The 22,268-nt window shown below is 41.5% G+C and overlaps 1 protein-coding gene across 1 annotated transcript in view; it reads right to left on the bottom strand.

The window, feature by feature from the left end:
• The window catches only part of fat4 (FAT atypical cadherin 4), a 101,135-nt gene that overhangs the window by 28,015 nt on the left and 50,852 nt on the right, over nt 1–22,268 (bottom strand). The window contains exons 2-6 of the mRNA XM_006798907.3: nt 21,636–21,767; nt 15,920–16,181; nt 14,944–15,294; nt 11,204–12,126; nt 9,012–9,186 (exon numbers count right to left, since the gene is read on the bottom strand). Coding sequence (XP_006798970.2) covers nt 9,012–9,186; nt 11,204–12,126; nt 14,944–15,294; nt 15,920–16,181; nt 21,636–21,767 — 1,843 coding nt within the window. The remainder of the gene's footprint in view (nt 1–9,011; nt 9,187–11,203; nt 12,127–14,943; nt 15,295–15,919; nt 16,182–21,635; nt 21,768–22,268) is intronic.

Below are 22,268 nucleotides of genomic sequence, written 5' to 3'. Positions count from 1 at the left end.
ACACTGAGTTCTGGGTCCTTGCGGGCAGAGAGCACAAAAGAGATCTTTCCCTGTGAACATCAACAAATTTGAACATTACTGTGGGGCTCGGATACCGCAGCCACTTCTTTCAGGAGGGCTGGGGATTCCTCAAAAAACGAGATTTGTGATAGTTTACCGTAACATCACTTCACTGCCTGGCTTTATGATAATAAACAGACATTTGGCCTCAGGCTTGTAATGCACCCAGGTTTTCTGGTCAGAACAGAAGTGGCTAACATTGGCATTCAGAATAAACAGAGCTGAATTCCAGAAGCAAAATAAATGACACAAAAAGAGGTGACAGTAAACACATTTCATCCCAAAAGAGACCCAGAAACCATACAACACTAATCTTCAGTGACTCATTCCCAAAGCGAATCACTGAAGAGTCCTCTGCTGCTCTAGCTATACTGACTCCCGTGTTTATACCCATACATAGGCAATGTTGAATTTTGTATTTCCACCTTTACAAATATTTGTGATTATGAAAAATCCGCTCATAAACAACATTCTCTGCAGCTAGTTTCACGGGACATCTGACCACAAATTTGGTGCCAAATACAAAGAATTAACAGCAGCGGAAACATAATCTGAGCATAAAATGTAAACCGATCCCCTCTATTTAGCTTCATCGCAGACTTATTATGTAATAACTACAACATGTGTCAGCAAGATTATTTAATTAACATCATGCTTTACTGTAGCTTTCTAATCTGCCTATACTTGGACCCGAGGTATCGTTTGTTTCAGCAAGTTTCATTTGACACGAATCATCATTCAGGAGGTTGTCATGGCAATAGATTAGAGCAGCTTTCGCTCCTCCTCAGGTGATCCTCTTAATTGAGGAGCGATCCAAGTCAGCAAGGCGTCTGTATCACTTTAAATTAACCAGCAAGGAGCCGCAGGTGGTAAGTAAAGTGTGTTTGACAGTCAGCAACTCGCTAAGACTGCTGTTGATCAAAGATGTTCTGTACAGGCTGGAGCTGCTGATGGCTGATAAGAAGCTCTGAGAGCTAAGTGGCTTTGTCTACCAAAGCCATTAGCTCACACCAAGAGACTTGAGTCAATGCGGGAATGATTTGTTTTTGAATATCAAGCGCGCTGCAGTATTTTTCTGAACTTAACTGATACCGAGCGAGCGCAGCAGTCGCATTTCAATAGCATTGTTCCCCTCACTAAGAGAGGAAGCCAGCCAAGCTAAAACGCTAGCGCCGACTGTGTGCATCTATGTGTATGTGGAGCACACCGCCCTCCTTTTAGGCATTTCATTTTTGCACAGGATGTGATGTCACAACCTGTTTACTGCCTGTGAACGGTCAGCCTTCTCTGTTGGGACCTTCAAAGACTCTGTCACCCAACACATCAGGGGCTCTGGGGCCCAGGACACTGTTACACCAGCTAATCCTTAGCAAGCACAGAACAGAGACACCCCACCCCCCTTAATAAAGACCTAAACTACACTTGTGGGTTCTCAAAGCCCTCTAACGCTCCTCTGTCCAAAGCTGAACCTGCGTTGACCCAGCAGATGATAGGCATGGGCTCAAATTGAGGATTTTTCACATCTTTCTTGGTGTATCACTTCTCACAGCATCATGCAACTCCGTGCAGTTTCTGAACGTGGCTTCTTGGCCTCATGGGGCTAACTGATATCACATAACCCCCTGGCAGCTGTTACCCCCTCCAAGCCTCCTGTTCGATGTGTAAATAGTTCAGATCTATCTTGTTACATTGCGTGGGATGACAGATTTAGTAAAGGAACACTATATCTTGGCAGGTATGCAAATGTATGTAGATGACAGTTGTTTCAAATAGTTATGGCTGGCGAGAGACATTGTTGAGATTCATATGACGGCAGACTAAATAACAGGGTCAGCGCTGCAGTCGAGTAAGTCATCATCTGTTTCCGATTCTTAAATTTCCTCTGCATCCTGTACCTGTAATAGTAAGAAATCAATCCCAGAGCATTTTTTTTAGACGTACAAAATAATCTCCGTCCATTCTTCTTTCTGTGGAGGGAGTGACTCAACAGGAGAGGAATGCTCTCCAAGAGTGCTGAGAAATGCCAGCATCTCCTCCAAAACAGTCTTCGCTGGAATCTGGCAAAGCACAGGGAAGAGTGTCAGGGTCAATGATTTAGATTACTGCAGACAAGGCGGGTGTCACCTCGTGCACGGCAGGGATATGGCGAGGAAATTTGCCTGGATCTGGCAGAGCACAATTTGGCCCACCGCTGGACGACAAATGACATCATTTTACCATGGAAAGAGAACTGGTGGAAACTTGCAGCGGGAAGTCAGCTGCCTACCAGTGGCAGCCATGCACTGCGGTTAGACAAATATTTTTTCCATTGGCAAGTCCTGTCCCCAGACCCTTTCTTTTATGTGATCAGTAGTTCTTAAGGTAAATTTTAAACTTTTATAGGGCTGCATTAACCACAGACATTAAAGAGATTGTAAAGGTAATCTAATGCTATTAGCCTCCATGAAACAAAAACTATCCAAGACAATATTCAACAACATATGTACCAGCATATTTAGCATATTCAAGTTGATATTAGGAAAGCGTGATCAGTTTCGTTTGCATTCATAGCACCAGTATGCCTTAAGAGCCATAAGACAGATAAGGTAATCAAGGCACTACCTTACCTCTTGCCGATGTTTGTGCCATGAGCGTAATCCTATTTCAGGGGTTAATCTCAAGTCATTTAGGAAAGCAAACCCGCCCCGACACTACACTCCTGGTGAGTACAACCTCGCATTATTACGCACTGTCTCATTAAAATCTCATTCAAATGTCAAAGAAAATTGCTTTCAAAGCTACTGCCACTGACGGCTTACTATTATTTATTGTTGCACAGAAGGAATCGAGGTTTGAGCCGAGAGGAGTGTGCTGCCTCAATCAGTAAAGAAAATAGTGAACTCTCTGGCACCATGTTTCCATGAGGTGTTTTTGTACCAGAGCCACTAAGTTCTGATGTGATAACTCTGCCTTCTGTTCAAGGGTTTTCTCCAATGCAAGACATCAGACCGATGGTGTTCAGATAAAAGGTTTTCATCCGTGAGCAGCCATTACACTACAGCAGCGGTCCCCAACCTTTTTTGCGCCACGGACCGGTTTATGCCCGACAATATTTTCACGGACCGGCCTGTAAGGTGTCGCGGATAAATACAACAAAATAAAACTAGTACCGGTACCGAAAAAAAGAAGATTTATTCATAACACATGTGAAAAGACCCAGGAAAACCGAGTTAACGATAAAAACGATAACAAAATAACGCTGAAAACCGATAAAAACCCTGAAAACCATACATTTCACACCTGAGCCTCAACTGTCACGGCACGGTACCAAACGACTCACAGACCGGTACCGGTCCGAGGCCCGGGGATTGGGGATCACTGCACTACAGGATAAAGGAAAAAGACACAGGCGTCAGTGCACACAAAGCAACTCAAGCCGTCGGGAGAATCTAGCTGCACCATTACCATTTAATTAAACGCAGCACATCCCCTTCAGATCTAGGAATGACACAGTTGGATCAGTGACAACTAAAACAGAGTTCTCTGTTTGATATTTCACAATAACCCTAAAAGAACTTAAAGTGTTTGTTAAACTGGCAATGGGACTGACACATAAACCTTCCCACTAATATTTCACTGCTGCATCTGAGATCACATCTAAGAGCTTTCTTTCAGTTCGAATCACAACTGGGGGAAACTGGAAAAGCCTAGAATAACCCCAAGGAAGGAGTGTCCAAAATAACAAGCTTTCTGACTAAAGTAGACCAACTGACCATCTGCTGTAGCCTCCTCCATCGAAGAGATCCACAGACAGGTTTCCCCGTAAGCCTCTCAAGTCAGAAAGCATTGTCTAGCAAAAACATATGGCAGGGTCTAAGCACCTTATTAGTGTACATTACCGCTGGACAAATCACATTAACCTTTAAGAAGGTGCTGTGGCCATACTTTCTGAACTAGAGGGGGTACAAATACACGTGTTAATGATGATTAAGCTACGTGTTTTCTGACCGCCGCAGCTGCTATGAGGGTGCACGGCGCTGTGAGAGCCTCAAGGGGGGTTTTGAAGGAGACAGCAGCGCTCGCCTCCTGGGAAAAGCTGCGAGTCAACCCGAGTTGCTCAGCTTAAGCCGTGCTAAGAAGAAGGTTTGAGTGTCTGTGCTGGCACAAGAGATAATCTCTTCCTTTAATATGTGACTGCCTGATGTTTTATCGAAAAAAAAATGAGGAAGGACAAAGCTGGGATGTCCAAACAGCCAGGTTCATTAAAGTGGGAAGTTGAGGACAGGTTGACTTTGGGAAGACGAATGAATGTGTAAATTTATGAGACAGCCCATCTGTAGCCTGAAGCTTAAGGCTAAACGGTTAATTACGGTTTATGGACTGCGGCTAGATTGTGCTCTTAAGGGACAGCGTAAATAAAACACATCATTACTCAGGGGGGGTGAGAATTGGCTGCCAACAGGCCAAAATTGACATTTTTCTGCCTCTGAGAACCTGTTGCTTTGCGACAAAGCTTCTTTTAATGCAACCCTGTCCGGCACCCATGAAAGACCTCGTGGAGCCGAGAGCAGGGTGCAAGCTGTCCCACTGCACAGTTTGCCAAACATAACAGAGTAAACAGAGGTTTTCTCACAGTTAACAAGCAACAGAGTGAAAGGGATATCTCAGCAGAACACTCAAAGCTGCTACCCAGCATAAAGGGAGCTAGAATATTCCTAATAATATGGCAATGTCAGTGGCATCCATCAAATTAAACCTAGAATTTTATACAGCTCCCTGGTTATTTATGGAGTGTTGCGTCTGAATGCTTTTGCATAATTTCTTCCACATATGTTACAGATACGGGTTGGCGGTTTGCAAGCATGCAAAAAAAGAAAAAAACCCTATCGACAGACACAGAGCGGAGCTTTTTTTTCATAGTTTAGGGCCCGTGGTGAAATTTAATGAAGTGATTTGCCTTTTGTGTTTTTATTACTGTGGTGCTTTTATTTGCTGTGTTGAAGAATATTTGGAAATCCCAATCTAGCACTGGGTCTGTGCACCATTCAGTGACTGCTTTCCATTTTATGGTGACACAGCAATACCAGCAGATCATAACATAGTGTGAGAGGTGGAAAACTTATACTGCCAGAATAACTTGCTCATAACACAACTCTATAATGTTCATACATGGGCCACATAAAGCTGAAATATGACTTTGGAGAAGTGTTTAAGAGCGAAAGCATGCACTTATATTCACATACATATTACACAGATTTTCAGTAAGCAAAAAAAAAGTGCGTTAGCAATGGCCACATATAGTTCTGATGGGTTTATTTTTGTGAGAAAGTGATGTGGTAGCCAGGCTCCTCGGTGAATAAACATCATTAAAAAGTGGATCTTGCCAGGCCGAAGCACCAATCATTCAGCCCACACCACCTTTTTAATACACGCCATCTCCCTCCTCCACAACTTACCAAAGCTATTTACACAAACATTCAGATCCTGCAACTGTTAGTGTGTACCAGAGAGTGGAAAAGAGAAAACAGGCGATAGGAAAAAACTCTGCAAGACCACATTGTTACTGCAGAGTTTTTTAAGAGCTGATCCAGAATGTTACTGCTCTGTTAAAGTTCATTTGAGGAACCTGATATTTTATTTGGCCAAGTCCTTTGTTGCCACTAGACTGCAGACTGGGTGAAACCATCAGAAATGGACCCTATTAAAGATTTTTTTATGGCAAGTGTTGGACAGTGATCTAGCGATGTCTCGGCCACGTTTTAACGCCACGTTATCAGCGTACGCGCAGGACTTTGTTTGCTCCGTCTATGTTTGCCTAATATGACAAAGACTGATGGATATATGCTGGCATTAAATTTTCTCTGTTGTTTTTTGCTCAAAACCTGACGACAGGCTGGAGATTGACAGATCATTATTCAACCAAACAAGTCCAGGGGAAAGAAAACTCCAGAATACTGAAGGGTTTACACGCCAGATTCATGGGAGCCATTTAAGAGCATAAAGGATCCTGCTTTTAAATAGGCATGGTCATTAAAATTCTTTATCTGCTAAGCGGTCGTTTAGCCCCCCAAAACTCTCCCCTCACCCACCAGCCAAAAGACCATATACAAACAGCGCGGCACTATGGAGCGATGTGCTGGAGGGATGTGAAAGACATGGGATTTCTATGCGCTCGTATCCGCCATAATAGGCATGGGCCAAGGGATTTACTGTGCCTTCTCTTTAATAAATGTGGTCAAACGCTCTGCATGTCAATGCGCCCCGAGGATGCTCTCACCACCACACGCAGACTTGCACAAACTCGAAGGCAACACACAAATGCACAAAAAACATATGTATGAACAAATGATCATTGCGTGTCTACTAATCCGCAGACGCAAGCATAAGCACGCAACAAATCAGTTAATCTCTAATGTAAATCAAATTAGGTCAGTTTTTATAACTTTTATTAGTTGAAAGGGTTTCCAAAAACATTGAAAAAGAGGAAGTTCAAGTGGGAATACCTACTTTTAAAAAGATCCAAGTGATTAACAAAGCAAGGCAGAAACTCCTGTATGAAAAAAGAAGCTTCTGGCTATATTACTGTCTCAAAAATTCATGGATTCAGGAAAAACAATATAAGAAAATACATTATATTAATCAAAAGCATTAGGGTTAACTTTAAAGCTGATCAGATCACCTCAAACCCGACAAACTGCCGTGTGCATGAAAATATGTTCTCCACAACCACAGATGCCTACTTAAAGCCATAACAGCAACATTGTTTTGCAAAAGCATTTGCGACTCTGTGGGAGATCTCACTGTTGTACATTCTTCCGAGCAGGCAAAACTTGTACATTACTAAGCAGTGGCTTGAAAATCTGACTTGCCTGCAGCTGATCCCAGATGTTGGCTGAGTAAAAACAACAGTGCGGGTCTGCGTACTCCAAACCCCAAATATCTTCATGTATCTGCACAACTAGTAAACTCAAAAATGCAGAAACAAAACAAATTCCCATAAACAAGGAAGGGAGACTTAAAAAAAAGGAGAAGAAATATTCTGTGTCAGATTTCCTCTCTACATGATGCCTTGTAAAACACCTTTATGCAGCTTGTATGGATGCCACAAGTTGTGGGGGCTGAGCACAGACTTTCAAATAATTGCAGAAGTTTACCAAATTGTGTTCTTCTCACGAGCCAGAACACATTGTGAGAAGCACCCAGTGGGCGCCTTTGTTTCCAACCATTTCATGACAGATTTTGCCGTTAGCACAACAGAGGGAGAATACGGAAGTTCTCTTAATGAGTTCACATGACAAGGGACCACTAAAGCAAAAATGCACAGGGAAACAGCTCTAGACATCAGTGTGGAAAAAGACTAGGATCTATTTATAGAATGTATAAAGAAAAAAGCTGAGTTAGAAAGAAAGAAGAAGTTTGGGATGTAGCAGTTTCTCTTAGTCATAATCAAGTTTTTAGGGCACAATGGCTGCAGGGAGATTTTCCCTTGGATTTTACATAACAACCATGACACCAGTTTTTCAGCAAACAGACAGTCGAGACGTTTTCTGAAAGAATAGGACGCCTTTGCGTAAGAAATCCTCTGGATTTATTTTTCTCTATGTTCTTTATGTTACGACAGACAAAAGCGGGCTTTAACATGTAAAGATGAATGCGTGCGGTTGCAAATGGGTCACGTTAGACGGCAGACTTGGAGACATGTCTGCCCCATCCACCTTCAAACATTTCCTGACAGATAGCGCTTGGGAGAAACATTTCCCTCCACTGACTGAGGCCTCAAAAATGTAAGAAAATGCTGCTGGGTAATTTAGACTGTACTATGATTATGGTGTTTTTGATATTTAGATATTCTACCCCAAATCCCTCTTTCTGCCTCGGCATTGTACTGAGATGTCCTGTCAAAATATTTTGGAATTGTTGTCAGGGTTTTAAATATGGACGCAGCGTGAAGCGTACAAATGAGATCAAATCTTAATTAGCATCTTCGCTTTGTTGAGCAACTTTCTCCATGTGGCACAGATCTCACAACAGCTTACTTTGACAAAACAAAAAAACAAAACAAAAAAAAGATGTTTGAGCTGGGACTTGATTTTACTTGATTTATAGACAATTTTATAATAAATATTCGAATATTCCAATGATTAAATGATGAGGTAATGAATATACCGTTTAAGTGTTTTTCAAAACAAGATACTCCAGGCAACACCGAGCCAATTCTCACCAAAGTCTCTGCATAAAGTCAAAAATACACAGCATTATGAACGGTCACATGGTCAATCCAGGAATGAAACGGAACCACCCTGAGACCATGACGGCCGCACCAGAGGAGCTCAGGGAAACATATATTTAACTGGGATACCATGTGATTTGGCTGCAACGGGGATATGCATGTACTCCTTTAACTGCACATTAACTGGCCTCTATGCAATAACAAGTTAACCTTTTATCTGGCTATAACAAGCTCTACCGCAGTATCCAAATAAACAGAGGATGCTATTCAATTGAACCCGCTGAAAAGACTTCTGTGGATTAGGTCAAACAAAAAAAACACCCACTAGTTTGCAAGCTAAAAACTCCAGATTGTTTGGGTTATTGTGCCACACAAAAAGACCTCGGAGCAGACTATGAAATCAAAATGCTGTTTGTTGACATTGCTGTTACTTCATGACAATATTCTTTTTCAGCTGTGTTTTGCAGGCTGATTACAAAATATTGCCTGTGCTTTGCTTAAATTCAACAATGTCCATATAGGGACATATGCAATGCTTAGTGCTCACTAGATAAACCAGATCATGGATGATAACTTGAACACGTTACACGTGGAATGAGTTCAGATGTAAACAATTGATTCTGGAATACTGAAACATAAGGCGGCTGAGCCTGCATAAAATAATCTTTTGCTTAAAAAGCGCCAAACATTTCAAGATGCTATCGGCTGCCTTCGCAGCTCGAAACCTTTAATGCAGTCATACCTGAGTCGGTGGCTGTGATCAGAAGGATGTATTTCTCTTGCACTTCCCGGTCAAGCGTCTCGGTCAGGCTCAGCTGACCGCTGGAGGACAGGGTGAACGCGCCTTCATCGTTCCCGCCGCTGAGCATGTAGCTTAGCTGACCATTTGCACCTTGGTCATCGTCTCTAGCAATAACCTGGAAATCATTAAAAAATATGTTTATTTACAACAAACAGAAAAAAATGTTAAAAAAAAATACAAAAAGCAAAAGGTGAAAAGTGCAAAATGGATCATTTTAAAGTAATTTAAGTTTGTGTTAGTTTTTTATACAAATTCCAGCCATAATTCCAATTATGCTGAGAAGTCGCATGCTGCTTTTTACTACATTTATGTTTTAGATTTGATTTGCTGTTACTACTATCATGAGAACATTAGATAAAATTGAACTAAGTAAGAACTGAGAGAAAACAGACATGAAATTGATAGGGTGGGTTATGAAGTAGCTTGCAGAGACAGTGGTCTGTGGGCAGGCTGAAACATCTTAAATGTAGGATTTATATAAGATATGTGAACGTGAGGTGCAGAAGGGGAATAAGATGAGCCATATGCTAACAGATTAGTCAGTATATGGCAGTCAATTAATTTAAAATAAGTCTGTAATTGCATTTGGATCATTAAACTTACTCTATTAGTAATGATGCAACACACACAGAGCCTCATTAGTCAGTATTTTGAACTAAACTTTACTAATAATACTCCTTTACTTCAGTAAACACACTTTTTTTTATTTTGTAACATTTTTATTTTAATTTGATATTTCTTCTTTTATGTAAGAAAAGATTGTAATTATTGTAAATTTTTCATTATGTGTTTTATTATGTGTTGACTTTTCAATTTTGCAGCTTTATGAGACGAGTTAATTTTACCACATAATTAAATTCTTCTTATTCCAGGCTTTGGGCACATTATCAGAATGCAAATGAAAGAAAAATACAACGGTAAAATATAAATACTTAAAACTGTGTCCCTTTTAAAAGAAGATACAACACCTTCTTCTTATGAATGAAAAGCAATAAAACATGTTGACAGAGATTTATATGCAGCTAAATTAACTGAATGAGGTTAGTGATGAATAATTCCTCTCAACCTATATGTCTTGTACAGGATAATGGTAAAAGTTACCTATTTCTGTAAGTTCTGTAAAATTAGGTTCAGGTACAGGTTTTGTGTGTGCGCACTTCCATCAGTGAAGATAAAAGTTTCTTGGTCTGTATAAATAATCTTGACATTTCAGTGTGTTGAGCAAATAGACCAGTTTACATGGTTTAAAAGATCTTATATTCTTAAAATCAAAAATAAGCTGTTAACAAACTTCAATTTTCCTTTTTTTCTAATCCCATGGAGCTTGATTTACAAAGCATAACCACGGACCTCACTGAATCTCACAGTTGAGGCTTAATTACCGTCACGGTGTTCAGCGGCACCATGAAGGTAATTGCTGAGGGAAGGAAGAGCATTACTTATTCACTTTGTCTAATCAGACTTTCAAAGGAAATCCACCAAGAAGAAAACCAGAGTCACACACTGTGGGCTGCTGTGGGAATTGCAGACAGACATCTAAAGTATAAAACTATTTGCCAATCTTACTCTGCTGCAACTACTCACTGGTGTGCCCAGATGCATTGTGGGCTTTCCTGTGCATGTATCAGTTAGGTATAGCTACATTTTGTGGGTAAACCCACTGCGCCTGGGCCCATAACTGTATCCTCATTTCCTCACTGGGTACACGAGTGAAAGTGCAATTTGCTCTGTCACCGGAAATCTGCTGTTTCCAGTCCATTTTTTATTTATGGCTCATTTAGTCATCAGGGTGGTTAGAATGTTAATCGTCTCGTCATGCAATTTAGCTGAGTTTCATATTTCGCTGAAATCCTATAAAGCCCTAATTGAGCAGAACAAATGGTAGTTGTATATCATTTCTTTATCATTTCACCCAAGTATTTGCTGCAGCATTTAGCAAAATAAGACCACCAAACTTAGTGGTTTAGTGCCCTAATAGCACTCACACACCTGCACTTATTAAGTTAGCTTAACTACTACGAATTTGGTTGAGGCATTAAGCTTGTTAGAACCTTTTTTCACCCTGGAAGACCTTTCTGTGAATTTCACTTAATGTCTTGGCATATGAAAACAAATAAAGCCCAAAAACTAACCTGCAGAATGTTTTTCGGTAGGTTCTCAAGGTTCTCTTGAACATTGACAGTGTAAGGAGAGAGCTCAAAAACAGGTGAGCAGTCATTAACATCCAGTAAAACAATGTTGACTGTTGCTCGGTCCACCCTGGGGCTGCTGCCACGGTCTGCAGCTTGAACCACCAATGAATAGGATGAACGCGCCTCTCGTTCCAGCTGTTTGGCCACTGAGATCACCCCCGTGACAGAATCGATCCGGAAATCAGAGTTGGTGTTTCCCCCAGAGATAGAGAAACGGATCTGCCCATTGGTGCCTTCGTCAGCATCGCTAGCAAACACCTGGATGACATCGGTCCCCGTCAAGATGTTCTCCTCGATCTCGATGTCATAGATATTCTGCGAGAAGCTCGGGGTATTATCGTTGACGTCCAAAACCACCATAGTCACATCCATTGTCGAAGAGAGAGGCGGTTCGCCCTTATCTGTAGCTACGACTGTGAGCGTGTAGTTGGAAAGCTCCTCTCTATCAAGTTCCCCAATCAACCGGACATCTCCGTCTATTGTACCAATGCTGAACTTGTTACCGAACGGGCCTCTGAGGGAGTACTCCACGTAGCTGTTGGGCCCACTGTCAGCATCTGTGGCATGGGTCGTGAACACGACTGTGTCCACTGGAGTGTTCTCCTGGATGTAAGTCATCTTCTGAGAAGTGAAGGTCGGTGGGCAGTCATTGACATCCAGAAGAATGACCGACACTTGGGCAGTGCTGGTGAAGCGGGTAATGGGAGGTGGGGCTAGGTCATTTACTGTGACTACCAGGTTATAAAAAGACTGGGTTTCCCTGTCCAAAGACTTCTTAGTTTGGAGGACTCCATCTTTGGTGATGACAAAGTGGCCCTGGGGATCCCCAGATGCGATTTTGTAGAGGAGCTGTGCATTCTGGCCTGAAAAACATGGCAAGATGCAGGTCTTTAGAAGATAAAAACAATATCAGGAAGGTGAAAGTTAGATTAATCTGTTAGATTTTCTGCACCAAACCAATATGATAACTGAAAATACCTAAATATCATCTTCCATGCAGTTACTTCTTTCAAATTAAAAGACCTCATTATACACTCTGATTTTTTAAATTGAGTTTAAATGAAATTATTTGATGTGGCCTTGAACGGAAAGGACAGCATGGTGGAGGTCAAATACTGATAACTCTGACTGACATCCATTGTTCTAGATATAACTGTTAGATATTCTCCATGTTTGAATAAGGCACTTATATACATTATCAACTTCCATTTCCACAAATTGTGCATGTGCAACAGCTCTGTGCTACTCTTATCATCCGAGTAGACAAGCTATTCATGTAAAATGACAGATTGCTATCAGAAAGAAATACCACTGTAATCACTTCCTCAACTGATCGTTTTGGAAAATCCCTCTGAACTGATATATTTATTTTAAGCGACATAACTACAATGTCTGTGAATGAATGGATGGATGCACTAAACTATCCAACCTTGAAATCTGGCCTAATCTGTACAACCGCTCTGGAAGTGGGGGTTAAAACAAGCTTAAATTGAGCATCTGTAATTCAACTCAACAAGGTATTCATGTGGAAAACGACGCCACCTTCCCACACTCTTGTGCGCATTTACAGTGTACAAGTAATCTCTTATCAAAAGCTTGAGTGCTACTTCTATCTGAGTTTTGGCTACGCTGTCTAGAGCTAGTCTGGGGGTCAGGGGTCAGGGCTTAGGAAGCGCTAACAATGGCGGTGTTTTGTTTTGACAGTGCAGAGCGGCAGCTATATATCTGAGAGGACGACGTGGTCAGATTATGTGGACAGTGGAGAAAGAAGCCAGACTTTGGTTGAGAACTAGGCAGCATATTTCCCAGGAATGTAGGTCACAATAACCACATTAGGCCCGGGTGAAGTGATAATTACAGCAGAGGAGAGTAGCGGTGGCCGTTCAAATACCACACGCTTCTTCACAGACACGAAACCCACCACCTGAAACGCAGAAATAACTCCAGCTGCTTAATCACATGGTGAAGATGTTGTATTTCATCAGATCAATTATGTGCGACTCAAAATAAAAACGAAAAATAAAATGTAGGCTTGAGAGCTTCTGTGTAACCAGCTGTCATAACAAAGTGACAGGCCTCTATTAAATTAATCTACTAAGGCTAGCTCACACTTGATTTATACCATGAGAGTACATTACTGCTTTAAACAGGCCCACTGAGCAGCGTTTTTAAGTACACTGACATCACCGGAATACTTCCAGGACTTAACTTGACGACTGTGTTTTCAAGTACAGTTAAAAAAGGCTCATCTTCAGACAAATTTATCTTCAGCAAGTGCCAAATAGTTCCAAATGTAGCAGTGTTCAAAACATTTAGTGGCATATCAGTTTTAAGTCATCTGAACTGTTGCATAGAGTGAAATCAGTGCTACAGCTGCACTAGTATTTCTCATTTTGTCTGATAGGTGATGTTTTATACGAAATAAAAAATATATATAATTATTAGGGGTGCAACGATACTCGTATCGATATTGAACCGTTCGATACAGTGCTTTCGGTTCGGTACGCATATGTATCGAACAATACAAAATTTTTAATCTTTTATCAACTTTCCTTCTGACGGTGCTGTCTGTGTTGAGCGCTCAGTGGATCTGCGCTCGACAGTGCAGCCTAGGCGGAGTAGTCGAACGCAGATTCACTGAGCGCAGGGCAAGCTAGCGAGACAGAAGTTAAGCTCTCCTTGCAACATGGCAAATTGAACCTCCCCCACCCTCATTCAGATCTGGCGTTTGGAACTATTTTGGTCTTTATGTGACATATGACCCTGAAGGTAAGCGCGTCATGGACAAAAGTAAAACCGTGACACCAAAGTATCGAACCGAACTGTGAATTTTGTGTATCGTTGCACCCCTAATAATTATAAACACTATATATAAAAGCATGGGAAAATTCCACATTGCTTATTTTAAAAGGGGACCATCACTCTACCTACTGAGGTATCCCTGCCCTTTTGTCATATTTAATATGCTTACACACAATGACGTGAGCAGCGTATGTGTTTATATATACACTACACTATATATACAAGTATATGTAAAATTAATACTTAAATCACACCTTGATTTGACAAACGAAAGAATCTTTACTGATGTAAATCTTATCATTTTTTTCGAAGAATTGAACGACATACCAAGAATCAGGGGAGAAAAAATCATCAACCCTTTGAGACCTAGACTCAAAATCACAGCCAAAGTCAAGGTTAAATATTGAAATCGCAGGTTCATCCAAGTTCTGTCATAATGTTGCTCAGTAACGTGTCCTCAGGTGCCTGTTGGATTCAGGGCTGGGGGACGTAAGGGCCAGTCGCTGGGATCAATGCCTTCATCATACTTCACCACTGCCTACATACTCTGGCCACCAGATATTATCCTGCACCAGGAGGAACCCACTGCACCAGTATAATGTCTGGCACTGGGACTTTGTCCTACTACCTAACAAAAGTCAGGGTACTGTTGGCTAGCATGTGGAGGTCTGAAGTGCACCTTCACTGACCCACTACCAAACCAGTCACGCTGGCAACATACTGCAGTGCTCATCATAACATCTCCAGACTCATTCATATTTGTGCTCATGTGAACCTGCTCAGACTGATATGCTGGTCCTGTGGTTGGATGAGCTCAAAAGTACTAGTCAGGTGTTAGCACATTACTATATCCTATGTAAATTCTTATATATACATACCATCATCAGCATCAGCGGCTCCCACGGTGATGATACTGGATCCAGGCGGCAAAATCTCAGAGACAGACGTGCTGTACGCGGTAGTGTTAAAAACAGGCGCGTTGTCATTTACATCCAACACATTGAAGTACACTCTGACTGTGCTGGCCTGCCCCCCACCATCCTGAGCCTTCGCTGTCAGAATATAGTACTGCTGAGTCTCGTAGTCTAGCGGACGTGTCACGTTGAAAAATCCCGTCACGGGGTTCAGGAGAAACGTCTCGTCCTCGTCGTCTTCCTCCAGCGAGTAGGTGACCTCTCCATTCACCCCTGAGTCAGAGTCGCTGGCCAGGATTGCTGCCACGATGGAGCCTGTGAGACATGGGTTGTAACACAGAGGCGAGAAGTTCTTTATGGCCCTTTCGGAAAAAAACTAACTGCAGGGGGTTAGAGAGAGGTTTATTAATACCAGTGACTCAGTTATTGCTGCGCCAGTTGCTAAAATAACTGATGATTTTTTAATGCCTTGGCCTGTTCTGCTTTGGACTAAAAGCAGTCGCTGATGTTTTCAGCTTACAGCTGAGGCTGAGCACACAGCTAATCGTTAAGTGTTTTATTAGAGCTTTACATGAAACATTTCTAATTGACACCCTCATTAATCTTTGATTACCAAAGTTATGCGTCTTTTTTCTTGAGAGTTAAGTGGAGAAAGGAGTGAGGACGCGAGGCCAGAGAACTGTCAGTACTGTAGTAAATCCTGCTTGTTGCTGATAGATTTCCATATAAATCAAATATCAGTTACTGTCACTTCGACCCATTAAACTCATGATTTCCCCCCGAAGGAAGATGCACAGGAAAAAAAAATACTACAAAGAATTTACCCCCAATAATTTGTAACTGATGAGCTTAACAGAGAAGTCTAGTCTGAAGGGCTTTTGAATGAGATCAAACATTGCTTGTCTGCCTTTGCAATCTTGAATCTTTAAAGACATCTTACCGGGCACCATGTCTTCAGGGATATCAAATGAGTACGTTGCACGGGAGAACTTTGGCGTGTGGTCGTTCACGTCCTTGACGGTGATGTTCAGCGTCATGTCAGATGACTGCTTTCCATCGTCTGCACGCACCAGGAGGGAATATTTTGAACGTCTCTCCCGGTCTAGTTTCTTGGTGGCGATGAGATCTCCGGATTCAGGGTCGATACGGAAGCTGTCATCTGCCCCACTGATGATCGTGTACGTCACAAGAGCATTGGGACCCTGAGGTTAAAAAGAATGCGATAACACCAAACAAAAAGCTAGGATAGAGTCATCTATTTCACTCCAATATGATTTTTCCTTGTTGGGTTCCTCGTAAACCCAAACTCATTACTTGCAAGTGAGGATTTATAAAAACAGTTTGATTTGTTGTGCTGAAACATGATTGAAATTTAAGGTCTTCAGATACAGGAGGAAGACCATCAGACATCAAAGCAAATCTATCTACTAGGGAATTAGATTGTTTATTACATGTTAGCATGCCATGTCTCTAGGACAAAATATCTGCTTGTCTAGCATGAATGAATCCCCTAACATGGCCTTTTTCCACAGAGACAGTCCATAAAGTGGAGGCTTGTGATTTCAAAAAGGCCATGAAGAAGATCACAGATCAAGATAGTGACACCAAATAAAGCACAAGTGGGAAAAAAACTGAATTGAAGGGATTACATCTCACTGACCTTCACAAACAAACAAGCTTTGAGCATGCTAACGAGAAATCCACCCATGTAATCAGGACCTTAATGTTGTTGCTTTAGCACTAAGATTTTATGTTAAGAGAAAATGTCTAGCAGTGTAGAGAGAAGGAACAGGTTTTCTTGGACGAAGGCAACATTGCTGAACAACACAGAGGACTTATTTATAAGCATAAATGACACGGATAACAGATAGCTGATAAACATAAATGGCCTTTTTTACGATTAAAGGTCAAACTAGTCCGAAAAAAATACAAAGAAACACAAGAGCTGAGTGGTGATATTCACGAGAGACTTGCGCTTCCTCTTTGAACTTTTGGGGGGTATAGTGTTCGTCTATAAATGCAACTAATAGATCATCTATTACATCGGACAAGTACAAGCGCCATAACACATGCGATCACTATAGCGAGAGGCTTTGGAATCAGAGACGGGGACTGAATGCACTAGGACATGTGAATGAGGCTGACGACAGAGCTTGACGTTTACATTTGTGCTGGGGACAATAGGAGATCAGACAACTGTCTCACTCTGTGTCTTCTGCCAAAAAAAGCAAAAGCAACATCAAAAAGCTACTGCTGCTCAGCGAGATGAAGCGAGGGCTCCGGTTACAGTTGGTTAAGAGCTAAGCTAAAAGAGACTCTTTCAGCTATGCCTGATGTTTGTGTGATGCTTTTTGATCCCCTTGGAACAATGGAAAGGCTTATAGGGTAGAAGTGCTGCATTAAGCTGGTTTTTATATGCGTATTGACACATTTACTGCCTAAGTGAATAAGCTGTGTTGAAATAAACTGTATGTACGCAGCGGTGCTTCATGGTAAAATCAGCTGGAGAATGATGTGTTAGTTGGCCGTTGTGGTATAAAGCTCCTCCGTGTTTTACAGACTCAACCTCTCGTTGGCAATAAAGCAGTCTTCAGACAAATATTTTTGTAAAAATAAAGAATTTCAAGTCGATCAGATCACTGTTTTGGTTTTTAACGTTTCCAAATCTATTAAACAGATAGGGAACTTGCATTTGTTAATATGAACAACATTTATTTATAACTGTTTATTTCATTAACTCAGTGGTTTCAATTACAGTATTATAATGCATATAATTGCATGTGTAAGAAAATAGCTGCTCCCTTATTTCTCAAGGGGAAACCACAGGGAATGGATCTGCATGCTTAATTTGGCACAGATTTTATGCCGGATGCACTCCCTCAGGCAACCCTCCCATTTATGCAGGGCTTGGGACTGGCACTAGGAATACATGAGTCTCTCCTCCTGGAATCAAACCGGGTAAATGTGTTCCCCCCTACACCACAGAGCCACATCTTATTGATTGTATCCCTCAATTGATTTAAGAATTCTGGAACTCGTTATTTACTTTTTGATGTTGAAAGACATTTGAAAGGTAATCACAGTTTAAATGGCTCACTGTTAAAATGCATGTGAGATTGAACAAACTATTTATACATATAGTACATAGTCAAATGCAAATGTAATGTTTTACTGTAGGATTCTTTAAAGTGATCCTGTCATTAAATCAGTGAACTCTGAAAGTGAATGTAGAGGAGATTTTACTGTTTGGCCATGTCTGACAGAAGAAAAACACAAGAAACTATAAAATATTCTCTTCCCTTGTCTAACTTTTTATTTTTTAACTGTCTGCTTTAAGGCACAAGGCCTAAAAGCAGACATTTAACACACAGAGTCAATATAATTACAGGGCTAACTTCTCTTACTTGCTCTTATCTCTTTCCCATGGCCTGTTTTTTACGATAGATAAAAACTCTGTCTTATTGACCTCGTCTCTCATTGCATTACCAGACTTGGTCTGAGATCCAGGCCCAATAAAAAATGGGGGAGATGAGGAGGACGGAGTGAGGTTCTACTCATCGAAGGACCCTGCTGTCATCAATCAGTGGCTCCAGATCTGGCAATCTCATTAGCCACCTGGGCCGCAGTCCGGAACCCAACACCCATGGTTTGCCAATTAATTTTCTGATAGGGTTCAAAGGCAGAGCAAGGAAGGTGGGAGAGGCCGAGATGGGGGTCCATCTAGGCTTCAGTCCAACACACACACATACCAACAAAAACTATAAACACAGGCATTTAAAAATAGGTTTATTCTCTTTTTAAACTGTTTGATACTCCTGAACAATCCCACGTCTTTCTCTTTTCGTAAAGTCTTTACACGCACTCAAACACACTCACATCGACACTGTTCGCCCTCTTGACCTCCACTCAAGAGTCTGACTACTTTACGGCTCTCCAAAGACACGGAGGGTTGTTCGGAGGAAAAGGGAAAAAAAAAAAAAACGAGGGCTGGCCAATTAAACAGCAGCATTCCAGGGAGCGAAGCGCACCAGGCAGGGGCAGAAGGAAACTCATTTAGTAGATGAGTGGCTTTTGGGAGCACGCAGTTCCTATGAGAAGCGAGAGGTGCGAAGCAGACAGCGCCGGTGGGGATAGCAAGCTTCCTGTATGCAACAGCACCAAGACAGCAAGCCAATCATAACATAGACTCTTGGAAAACAAGCAATGTGTTGTCACTAACAGCTACAGATACAGAGAGTTAAGGATGACCCAACAGTCTGCGCTGCTGGTGTGTAAATCCATTCTACAAGTGTGCAAAATAGCCAGAAATCTCCTTGTTGTGGGTTTTCAGGCCTCTGGAATGCATTACTGTTCACTTGGAGCCTGTGCTTCCTTGCAGGGATCTCTCCTAAAACCCCCATTGTTGCATTTTTCTTCATTAATAAAGTTTTTTTTCTTTTTTTTTTTACCTGTGACATATTTTCCACATAAGGTTAGAATTCTAATAAAATGCTCACAGTCTCTCCAAAAGCACAAATGGCTGCATATTTCTTTTAAATGAGGTGAGAAACATTCTCAGAGAGGCCTAACTTGCATTACACAAAAGAGCAGCGTTTTATATTGATTTCCTTTCAACCCCACTGCAATCCCCTCCTCCTTTTTTGGAGTGGAAACGGGCACAGTGAAAAGCGGATGGGTAGAAACAGCATTTTAATACCCTCACACATGAATCCCACATGTAGCGCTGTTAAATTGGATGGGATCATTATGATGTCTGAATTCAGCCCGTCAGCTGGCCAACAGCTTGCACTCTTGGCTACTCTGCGCTGGCTCACACATGTGGCTTTCTCAACAAGAGCTCCAATGCGTTCCGTACGCTTAGTGTCAGCGCAACTTAAGTTTCCTGCGTAAGGATGTGGGCAAAAGCTTGGCTGGCCTCATATCTGGCTCTGAGTGAGAGCTGGAATGAAGCACAGGCTTCTATTTAGCAGCCTATTCATGGCAGCGCTGAAGTTTGGAGTAAACATCACTAGAATCTGTAATTCCTAAAAAGGCTCCTCTACATTCTCTTTAAGTGCTTCTTTTTTTCATTTGAATCCCTGCTTGGAAGCGAAATGTGACTTCTCTTGAATTCAAGTTCTTTAGGTGGGTAACTGAAGCACGGCTCATATGCATATGCGTGCTTGTAAGAATGAACTCTTAATTTTCTACAAATTACCGAAAAGCCTTCGATTTCAGTCTAAGCACCACAGGTCAGGCTTCTCTTAACTTCAGATATGTGGAAAAAGTGAACAACTGCGCAATTTGATTTCAATACCATATGCTAAGCCTTTCAAGATCAAAACTGTGAATAGTTTGGAACTGAAAAAAGAAAATAATCAAATAAACGTCCTTAAATCCCCCTACTGAAAAGACTGACCTGCCTCCAGGTCCGAGATTTACAGTCAATATAGTATTCTGACAAAAGAGAAATGGCATAAAGTGGGACTTTGTATGACTTTTCTCACATTCAGAGCAAAGAGATGGGAGCGAGGTAACAGCTGTGCAATAAAAACGTGTGGCCTCATAAGTTAACATTAAATCTGAGTCCATATTCCTGCGTTCTAATCTCTCGCCCCTCTATGGCCCGACTCTTTCCACTCACTTCAACTGTGTCCTTTGGCTTCGGTGAGGGACCGCAGACCTTTGAGATGCCGGCAGGGCCTGCTTTTTGCTCGCGGCAGGATTTAATGTCCGTATCCTGCCGAAAGCAGCCAAAGATGGAGCCTTTGACTAATTCAGAGTGATGCTGCTGATGTAATGTGAACTACGGGGACCGCGGAGGGACTATCAGGATGACAGGACGAAGAATCAATCGATGTTTCTGCGACACCAGCGGACTCAAGACATCTCAGATAACATCAACATTTAAGGGTGAAAATGAGCAGACTCTAAATGTGCGTGTGTCTTAGGGGAAAGCACATTAATTGCTACAAAGCGGTGATTTATGCTTTTGTGGTAGTGCGTAAGAGTTGAGGCAGGCAAGGATGGTGCTTTCCCAAACTGTCTTGGCTGCTTTGTGTCACTGTGTGGAGTCGCGAGTACGTGCACATCACAGCTTGAACTCAACTAACGCTGTACTCTACAACAGGCAATTCCCTATTTTTTATAAAATTTAATCAAATAATTAGCAATATCTATAGATGATAGTAAAAAATACAATTTCCCACAGCTAAAGGCAACATCTTTAAATCACAGCAAAAACCCAGATGTTTTTTCTTGATAATTGACAATAATGTTTTTTTAATCCTGAGGTAATATACTGCTGAGATTTTCCATATACCAGGTTATGATTTACTGACTTTAATTGCCAATGACAGTGACTGTAAAATTAAGAACTGCTGTAAAAATAAATACTACCCTTATCAGAATAATAGTGAACTCGCAATCATAATTAATCAGGGACATGCAGTCTAGACTGTTTCCACTTCTTTTTGCCTAGAATATTTGCAATTTTGGTATGAAAATGGTCAACTGACAACGATGTTAAAAAAACACTTGACTTTTTAGTGGTTTTGACACTGTAGGAACAAAATTTTAGAGCATGTTTTTAATTCAAATCGCTTCCAGGATATCTATTCCGAAAGCGGTGAAGTGGAAAACGGGCAAAGAAAAGCACAAAGACACCGAGCCATTACCTCGTCCGCATCCGTGGCTGTTAGCTGCATTATCTTGAAGCCATCTCCAACGTTTTCCTCGATGGTCACGTCAAGAATGTCATTAGGGAAAACGGGCGGGTTGTCGTTGACATCCTGCAGCGTGATCTCCACCTGTGGAGGAAGAATAAACAGCACACTTTCCATTAAAGCACTGCCAACCTGCTACAGTCTGTCTGCAACAGCTGTTGAGATCGCTGTAAAGAAAAAAAAAAAAACGTCTGAGTCGTCTCGGGTTTCAGAAGATGAAGAAGCTGCACTAGCAGGGAAATTGATCATTTTCTGGCTCCACGGGGTATAGAGAGGAAAAAGTGTGAAATTATCAGCTGCGAGTCTTGCCGTGAAAGCTTGCAAACAAGAAAGCCTGAATTTTTCTCCCATTCAAAGTTCGTGTATTTTTCGATCTACTAACAGAACAAGTCACATCTTAAACAGACAGAACTACATAACTGGTCGAGAGTGAATGCTCTATAAAAATTTGATGATAAATATAGTTCAAATGAAAAGTGAATTTCTGAAAGTTGGTGCTGCTTTAGGTGCGACACCAACCCACGATAAGCTTCTGTAAACCAACATATCTAGAGAAGTGCATTGTGGGTCTATGGTAGACCTCAT

Source organism: Neolamprologus brichardi, chromosome 2, assembly GCF_056152115.1.
Source record: "Neolamprologus brichardi isolate AB-2024 chromosome 2, ASM5615211v1, whole genome shotgun sequence".
Lineage (NCBI taxonomy): Eukaryota > Metazoa > Chordata > Actinopteri > Cichliformes > Cichlidae > Neolamprologus > Neolamprologus brichardi.
Note: the sequence above shows the minus strand (reverse complement) of the source record. Positions and strands in the feature narration are given on the sequence as shown.